At 47.0% G+C, this 9,358-nt stretch overlaps 1 protein-coding gene across 4 annotated transcripts in view; it reads left to right on the top strand.

Moving 5' to 3' along the window:
• The first annotated feature begins 860 nt into the window (after positions 1–860).
• FUCA2 (alpha-L-fucosidase 2) overlaps positions 861–9,358 on the top strand; it is a 15,227-nt gene continuing 6,729 nt past the window's right edge. The window contains exons 1-4 of one of the 4 annotated variants that reach the window (XM_075035882.1): positions 2,486–2,556; positions 2,861–2,975; positions 6,598–6,785; positions 8,440–8,779. In XM_075035882.1, coding sequence (XP_074891983.1) covers positions 2,965–2,975; positions 6,598–6,785; positions 8,440–8,779 — 539 coding nt within the window. In that variant the 5' untranslated portion in view covers positions 2,486–2,556; positions 2,861–2,964. Of the gene's footprint in view, positions 2,557–2,687; positions 2,795–2,824; positions 2,976–6,597; positions 6,786–8,439; positions 8,780–9,358 lie in introns of those variants that run through there. The other 3 variants (XM_075035880.1, XM_075035883.1, XM_075035881.1) reach the window with 3 other exon arrangements.

Below are 9,358 nucleotides of genomic sequence, written 5' to 3'. Positions count from 1 at the left end.
GGAATTGCCTTTATTATTTCCTCTCCTTCTTCCCTCCGCTGACAGACCAGCCTGCTTCTTTCCCTAGCTGCGGAGAGCTTTCCCAGCGGGACTGTGCTGCGAGAACGAGAGGCAGGGGCTTCTCTTCACGGGGCGCAGAAGCAAGCTCCATGCTTACAGACCTTTCTCCAGGGGCCCGGTGGCTCCAGCATCGTGCAGGCATGCACTCTGTACCCAGGTTTAAAGAGCTTCCTGCAATCGCAGACACTGGTCCTGTGTTATTCACAAAATCTTACAATGTACTATTTTTATTATTTACCCTTTGCAGCTTGCATCATTACAGATGTGACTCTGCACTGAGGACCTTTTCCCTCACTGGAGATTTCAGTAGCTGTGCCTGCGTGGGCTGGTGACATTTTCTGTACCTGTTTACGCCTTAATCAGAAGTATACTCATGACTGCTATTTACTGAACTGTTGGTTTTTTTTTTTAATTTAAAAGATGTGATCAAGCTCATTACTGAAATACACAGTTTCTGCTTGAAATCTCACCAAAGTTGATAGCAGGTCACTGATGTCAGAGGGCTTCGGGTCAGACCCTTGGGCTTTTTTTAAACCATTTTTCCTTCAAAGCATTTTGAGCCACAGAGCAGTTGTAACTTTGGTGTGCTATACAGAATAAGCTTCAGAGAGTCTACTTCAAAATTCCCACATTAAGGAGCTGCTCAGTGTCTGCAATCCTTTGGTGTGATCAAAAAGAAAAGGAGAACATGAAGAAATCCAAAGATAAACTAGAAAAGATACCATAACAAAAGGTCAAAGGTTTTTAAGGATTCCTTTTGAGAAGCAAAGTGACATCTAAAGGGGTGAAGGTAAAAGAAGACAGAGAAAGTAGGTCAACATTGACTGTAAAAAAGATATGAAGAGGGTCCTATTGTGGTATCAAAGTACTTTAGTAAATCAGAGTAATGTGAACAGTCAGAAGGAAAGAATGATACCATGGAAGTTACAATGTTTTTCATCAGCCTGTAAGTTAATACACTCATCAAGGTATATAAATGAAAATATTATAAAATTATGTACTTCCTGTTTCCACAGCCCTTTAAATATTTTTGGATGAAATGTAACAGCTGTGGTTAATGGCTCCAGAAACTGAAGTTCTGTTTCCATAGAACAGCAGTAAAGTATACATCCTTCCCAGGTGGAAAGAGATTAATTCAGCTGCCTGCTCATTCATTTTTAACTGTTCTGATGAGATTGCCAAAGAAATTTCCATTCGTGGTGATGATTTTTGGGAAGTTAGTATTTGCTGATTAAACCAAATTATTTCACAAAGGCCATCCCATGGCTGCTAGGGTCTGATGCAAAAATATGCAATTCAAGCATCAGGAAAGACTGGAGAAGCACCAGCCCAGGCAACAAATTTGCTGGAAGATGCATCTTTTTAAAGTACGTGCCTGCCACTCATGATGTGCAGCACAAATGCCAAGTGTCATCTACTGAATCAAGGCAGCTTCAGCACAGGCTTCCTCTGAAGCTACCCTAATGGTCAAAGAAATATTTCCATGACAGGCTTTGGGGCACCTCCCTACCCTGGAAGCCATCACATATCAGTGGGCTGGCGGGAGCTGCAGAACAATGAATGTTATACCCTGTCCTTCTCGGGAAGGGGAAAGGGAAGGGGAAAGGGAGCTGAACCTGTGTTTGGAAGCAGGCGGGAAGAGCAAAGCCAGCAGGCCACTGAGGCCAGCTCTGAAGCAGACCCTGGCTGCAGATCCAAGACTCGGACCTGGATCCGGCTGCAGATCCAGCAGACCCCCGCAGGCAGCTTTCAGGCAAGCCCTGAGGGAGACGGCCAGTGTTGCCAGCATGAGGAGAGCAGTAATGGGCCACGCTGGGCCAAGCCGGCAGGGCCTGGGGCGAAGGAGGCGGGAGAAGCACAGCGGGACGTTGGCCAAGGCGGAAGTCAGTTACTTCATTTTCTTAAGATCCTTAAAATCCCAGTGACAAGTTGTGGCCGAGCAGCCAGATAAAACGGCACCGATGGGGAGGAGACCCCCAACGGCTGCCGCGCTTCTCCACACAGAGGAGGGGAAGGACGCGGCGCTGCCGCCTCAGCCAGGACACGGCGGGGCTGAGCCTCGGGAGGGGCGGACCCGGAGCCCTTCACCGGCCGGCGGCAGGGCCAAGCTACATTTTGGCCGGAGGGCGGCGGGCTCTGGCGGAACGGGCGGGGAGAGCCCGAGCCCGCCCCGCCTGTGCCCCCACCCCCGGCCAGCGGCCTCCCCCGGCGCGGCCGCGCAGCGCCGCGACCCCCGCTCTGAGGAGCCGCCTCCCCTCGAGCCGCCGCCATGTCGGGCCCGCCCGGCCGCGCCGCGCTGCTGCTGCAGCTGCTGCTGGGGCTGCCCGGGCTCCTGCCGGCGCGGCCGCCGGGCGGCGCCGGGCGGCCCCGCTACGAGCCCACCTGGGGCTCGCTGGACGCCCGGCCGCTGCCCGCCTGGTTTGACGAGGCGAAGTTTGGCGTCTTCATCCACTGGGGCGTGTTCTCGGTGCCCAGCTTCGGCAGCGAGTGGTTCTGGTGAGCTCCCCGGCCTGGCCCCGGCACTGACCCCCGCCCCGCTGGCCGCAGCGGCCTGCCAGGCCCGGCCCCGGCCCGCGGGCCTCCCCGGCGGCGGCGCCCCGCAGCCCCCTCGGGCCCCGGCGCCCCTGGGCGCGGCCGCCGTGCGGCAGCTGGGAGGGTCGCACCAAAATAGCTGCTGCGGATGGGTCGTACCAGCGATCTGAGGGGTTTGCTTGGAGAGCGGCTCTTCGGGCAGGTGGGGCTTGGTTTGGTGTCCCCCCCCCCCCCTAAAGTGATGCTTAGGTTTAAAGCCCGTCTGCAGATGGCCCTGGAGCTGAGGTGTGTGGGAAGAGGTTTATTTCCACCTGAGGCCGGTCAGTGAGACCACGGACTCTGTGGCGCCGTTTATGAAGGAAGCAGAGTTTCATGTGCTTCTGGTATGTCTGAGTTTCTGTCTGCCTAGCCCTAAAACTCCTGAATGTGTCGGCTAACGTTAATCAAATTCAGCAGAGGACTTGTAGAGCTGAAAGGTACATTTTCCACAGCGTTGGTTAAAGAGGCGGTTGGTTGAGTGGCAGAAGGAGACCTCTCCAGGGCCGCGATGAAGGGACGGATGAAGGGGCTCTCTCCAGGCCTTGTGGGGACGGGTTGGGGATCTCCCAGCCCCCGGAGAAGCCTTGCACAGCTGCTGCCCTCCGGAGTGCTGTGGCACTGTGTGAGGAGCGCAGGAGTCCACCGCTCCCTCCATCGCTGCCCTTGCTTGGCAAACTGCCTGCAGTTTTCCTGTGTGTGTTTTGTGCAGTTGATGGTTTTCTTCTTTTTTTGTTATTATTTTTATTAAAGAGTACTTTCTGCTTAAAAGAGCCTAGAGCTCTGATCCTTCAAATAATTTTAATTCAAAGGCTGAATAAAACCTTTAGTTTGTGAGTGTTCACTGGTTCAGGCCCTTTGGCTGTAAGCATTTTTTACTATCTTCTTTCTATGCTCTACCAATTACTTCCTGTATGACTTAAAGTGAGTCACATCACTTACAATATGAAGATAACGATAGCTCTGGGGCAAAGCTATGGTAAACCTTAAATGTAATATTTGTAAAACAAACCAACATTGATATAAACAAACCATTGTTTTCTGACAATATTTGGCCTGCTCTTTTCAGAGTTATGTTCAAGGGTTTCAGCAGTTTTTTAAGTGGACTCTGTTTACTAATAAATTACTTTCCCTGTGCAGGGAGAAGCTAGCTTTGGGTTCAAGCCTTACTCTGAATGCTGTGCTCTGATAGTGGTGCCCAGACTCAGGATCAAATGTTCATTTTTTGTTGTTGTTCTAAAAAGACCCCAAAACATCTAATATAGTTGATGAAGTTGGTTTCTATATCCTGTAGCCTCCCATCCTTAGGCACGTGTGGGTGTAGACCTGCTTCAGGGCCTTCTGGCAGCATGTGCAGTCAGATGATTGAGGTCCTGTGTTAGCAGCTTCAAATGGAAGTTCATAAACTCTGATATCACCCAGCCCATCCTCCTTCCCTTGGAGCTGCACAGCCTTGGTCAGGATGTTTCTAGAATCTAATCATGTCAGAGTAGAAGTGCTCATGTTAGCAAACCATGTGACAGAGGGAGAGAAGCAAAGATGTTACCTGTTTTTTTTATGCAAGTACGTACTGTAAAATCAGAGTGTTTTTTTTTTTTCTTTTTTCCCAGGGTCTTTTAGTGAGGAAGGCTGTCTCAGCCTCTTTCTTCTAGATTTTTTTCCCTGTTGGCTGCTAGAGATCATGTTTGTTTATGCTGAAGTCTGGGAAGGTTACAACAATAGCCATATGGTTACTGTGGTCTTGCAGAACCTATGTCAGAGTCCAGTTCAGGACAGGAGAGAGAAACGCATTTCAAACATTCAGATTCTGGCCTGATTTATTCCTTCACTTTCAGTTTGTTTTGTTGATGTCTAAATTTGCCAACAGCATTTTTTCTGCTTGACTTCATTCATAGAAAGGTGAATACTTTCACACCTTTTTCTCTGTAAGCATTAGCAGTCACAACATATATTTTTGTTAGAAGGTCTCCAGCAATAAGGCTGTTTATGCAGTAAGGACTTTTGCATGCTGTTTCTGGAGCTCCTCTTTTGTTGCTAGGAAGGGGAGGGATGGAGCAGGTTGAAAATAAATAGTGGTCTGTTGGTGACTTATGATCTCTGACCATGATGAGGGTGAGAGACCACCCTTGGACCACAGAGCGGAGCTCCAAGCCTTGCTGTGGACTAGACCAGTTGGAATGGTGACGATACTGGTCGCTGTTATGGGGAAGCACAGGATAGAAACTGTCTCTGTCCTTGCTAGGTGGGATGCAAAAAGAGATTAACAGCTTATTTTTCCTTCTGGTTCCTAAATCTCTGTGCACTGGTACGTCGGTAGTTGTGTGCCTGTGTGTTAGAGCCTGTGATGGATGTGCATTTGTAATTGTGTGGGGTTCTTGCAGAGGCATGTTGTTGGAGGACATGCCTTCTAGTAGGGTGCCTTTGCTTCAGAGCCTCACAATATGCAGTGGCTGCAGTGCACTGCAGTCACAGCTCTCTCCTGCTCTGGCACCGTGGGCATCCACTCACACATCAGGTCACTCAGCTGCATTTGGTGTAGAGGACTCTGGACCAGCAGAGAGGTAAAGCTGCTGGCCCGCATGTTTGTGGGTTGCAGGAGCTGCAGTGTGGGGGGCAGAGCAGAGATGGTTGATGTGTGAGACTTGAGGAGGGCGAGTCATGTTAGTCCAGAAAAAGTGCATTCCTTGTGCCACCTGAGCTGTGGTTTTGGGTTTGTGTAGTGGGGTTTTGGTAGTGGGGGAGGGACTACAGGGGTGGCTCCTGTGAGAAGCTGCTAGAAACTTCCCCAGATCCAAGGCAGACCCACCTCTGGCCAAGGCCAAGCCCATCAGCGACAGTGGTAGCGCCTCTGGGAGAACAGATTGAAGAAGGGGAACTGGCAGTGAGTAGTGGGATTGGAACGTGAGAGAAACACCTCTGCAGACACTGAGGTCAGTGAAGAAGGAGGGGGAGGAGGTGACTCCCCTGCAGCCTGTGGAGGTGCATGGTGGAGCGGATGCCCACCTGCAGCCCATGGAGGACTCCACGTCAGAGCATGCAGATGCCCTTGAAGATGGCTGTGACTCTGTGGGAAAACCTGTGCTGGAGCAGCCTGTGCCTGAAGATCTGCAGCCTGTGGAAAGGACCCGTGGCGGAGAAGTTCGTGGAGAACTGTGTCCTGTGGGAGGGACCGCATGCTGGAACAGGGGAAGAGTGAGGAGTCCTCCCCCTGAGGAGGAAGGAGCAGCAGAGACAAATGTGTGATGAACTGACTGCAACCCCCATTCCCTGTCTCCCTGCGCTGCTGGGGGGGAGGAGGCAGAGAAAATTGGAAGTGGAGTTGAGCCAGGAAGGATGCAGGGGTGGGGGGAAGGTGTTTTAAGATTTGGTTCTACTTCTCATTATCCTTGTTTTGATTTAATTGGTAGTAAATTAAATTGATTTTGTTTTTTCCCCAAGTTGAGTCTGTCTTTTGCCCGTGACCATAAGTGGTGAGTGATCCCTCCCTGTCCTTGTCTTGACGCATGGACGTTTCTTTATATTTTCTCCTCCTTATCCCAGCCGGGCCAGGGCCAGAGAGGAGTGAGCAAGCGACCCTGTTGTGCTTTGTTGCTGGCTGGGCTTAAACCACAACAGATGCTTACCTGGACTATCTGCCTGTGCTCTCTAGTAGAGTTTTGGGATTTGGGTACTGAACAAGACTGCCATTTTTCCAGTCTCAAAGCGTAGCTGCTTTGTTTCGTTGCTCGAAATGAAATCCTGGGACCTTTCAGAAGTGGAGTGCTTGAAGGATGTAGAGCATGGGCAAAGAGAAAAGGAAATCTTTGATAATTAATCCTGTTCTGAAGCAGTTTTGTCTTATTGCCAGTGTTGAATACCTCCAGTGCATGTGCCTCTCAGTGTGAGCTCAAATAGGAGCTGATGATTTCAATTCTCTTTTTATTTGTCTAAAAATACACCAGCAGGCATGTTTTGCTCTATATTTTGTAGGTGGTACTGGCAGAAGGAAAAGAGAGCGCCCTATGTGAAATTCATGGAGGCAAATTACCCACCTGGGTTCAGTTATGAAGATTTTGGGCCACTGTTTACAGCAGAATTCTTTGATTCCAACCAGTGGGCAGATATTCTGAAGGCTTCAGGTGCAAAATATGTTGTCTTAACTTCAAAACATCATGAAGGTAAGTGGAAGGTTTGTGAATGTTAGTAGTTGTTGCATTTCTTTCAACAGAAGAAAAATCCAGGTGACTTTTCTGCCTAAGGGAGTTAGAGAAAGCCAGGCAGGCTTACCTGCCCCAACCCAGCCAAAGAGGAAGCAAACCACCCAAGAAATGTGCATGCATTTTTCTGACTCTTACACAGAAGCTATGGCCTTGAAGCCTGCATAGGAGGAAAAAACAGATTGTGCCATTGTTCTCTTGCTGTAGGTAAGACAGCCTGAACTGGTGGGGGCAGCTGAGCTTCCTGCAGTAGCCATAGTTTATTTTTTATTGTTGTGCAATTCATTGCTCAAGGAACCACAAAAGTGAATTCTGCGCTGTTTGACATATGGAGGGCTCCTGTGTACAGGCAGTTAACGAGCTCCATAGGTTTCTGCAAGGAATTTAGGAGCATGTTCCAGGAGCGAACTTCAGAGTTAGAAATGTACACAGGGTATAGTTCTTCTGATGCAGTGCATAGAAGCCAAAACCTTGAACCACGTTTGTTACTTTACAGGCACAATTGATTTTTGGCGCTGTAATTGTAAGATGTTTTGCAGGAAAAGTGAAGTGGTTGGAAGGAAATATGGTAGCAAAGAAAGTATAAAATACTAAGATGCAATGTGACAGTACATCTAGCGAACGTTGTTGGTCTTTGGGGAGATGTGGGTTCAAGACTGGCAGCTCGTAACTTGTGAATTTAAATCTGGGCTCTGACACACGTAAAATCTTGAACTTGATGATGTTCGTGGTGTAATTCCCAGTGACTTCAAAAGAACCATGATTCATTTAGTCTGTCCTGTAGCCTTGGGCATGAATTTTTAGCTTGTTTGTCTAGTCAATACAATTGCATGTATCCAGTTCACAAAAATATTGCAAGATTTATTAGGCAATGAGTGTAAAGCAGTTTGAAGGTGAGAGTGGAGCTCCTCTGGCAGTGGTCTAAGTCTATGGTGCAGTAGTACTTGTAAGTGCTTGTGCTGGATTGCTGGATGTCTGAAACATTAAATCCCTCGTGATATTTAACGCTGATACTTTAAAAGCTATTTCAGGAATTTTTGCACTCTGCTTATATACATGTACTGAGTAGTTGATTGAGGTGTTACAAATGTCAAGTCAAATGAAAAGTGAACATTTGCAGAAGATGTAAACAGAAGGGAGGAGAACAGTCTTTGAATGCAAAAGATAGCTTGTGCATTCTGCACCTGAGAGCATTTTATCTTCCAATTGTTGAATGTGTATTCACAGTTCACATGTGATACATTCAGTGAAAATGTAGATGCCTTGGAAGTTGCTGTATTTTTGGTTAATTTAATGGGGACATATGAATGGAATGAATAATTAAGGAGAAGGAGTAATTATCCTAAGCAGTACAGAACTGGAAAATATAAATGTGTATGTGTAAAAAAAACAACCAAACAAAAAAACCAAAAAACCCCATATCTGATGCTATGGCTACTGTCATCATGCATAAACAGATTATAGGCATACTTTATACCACGATAACAATTTTATTACATATATGGCTTTTATATTTAGTTTTTGCAACACACTTGCAAACTACCTTACAGAAAGAGGAACTATAACTTCCCCTCTTCTGCTTCCCTTTCTTATGCTTCGATTTTTCTCTTTTCAGGCTTTACTTTGTGGGGGTCCAAATATTCTTGGAACTGGAATGCTGTTGATGTGGGACCGAAACGAGATCTTGTGGCTGAACTAGCAATGTCTGTTAGAAACAAGACTGACTTGCATTTTGGGTTATATCATTCCCTGTTTGAATGGTTTAATCCTCTTTTCCTTGAGGATGCCACCAATGTCTTTAAGACAAGAAAGTTTCCAACTAGTAAATCCTTACCAGAACTCTATGAAATTGTGACCAAGTACCAACCAGAAATAATTTGGTCTGATGGGAATGGGAATGCACCAGATACTTACTGGAACAGCACTGGTTTCTTGGCTTGGCTGTATAATGACAGGTACATAATGATGCTGGTTTAGCCTCTTATCTGAAATTCTGCTCTGTGTCTTGTTTGTCTCATTTTCTATATATTTTGTGGAACCTATTACCTCTTTTCATGAGGACTTAACTAAATATTAATTTTCCTGAAATCCAGGTCTTCCCTACAACTATCAAGGCTTGCTTTAGAAGAAGACTTCTTCATTTTTTTTAACCACATTTGCAAATTAATTAGTTAAAATGGTATTTGCTATTCTACCTAATCATATTCTTCTCTAAGTATTGTGTGCAGACAAACAGGATAGCAGGATAATTTGAGAATATGGGTGCATCGTTGTCATAGCAGAATGAATATCTGGTTGTGAATGTGAAGTGCAGGCTGATTTCTGGCAGACCTCCTGTGAAAGTCAAGTGTATTTGCCTAAGAAATGCCAATCTGGACCTTTTACTAGCAAAGGATGAGAACAGGATTCCTGATCTAATTGTTATAAATTAATAGTACAGAAGTCAAACTAAATGTTAGTTTCTGAGAGGGGTGTGCATGTGAGAAGGCTGGCTCACTCGCACTGACTCACTGGCTGTGAGTGCGTTTTATAGA

The sequence above is a fragment of the Buteo buteo genome, chromosome 9 (assembly GCF_964188355.1).
Source record: "Buteo buteo chromosome 9, bButBut1.hap1.1, whole genome shotgun sequence".
Classification (NCBI taxonomy): domain Eukaryota; kingdom Metazoa; phylum Chordata; class Aves; order Accipitriformes; family Accipitridae; genus Buteo; species Buteo buteo.
This window is presented reverse-complemented; position numbering and strand designations above follow the sequence as displayed.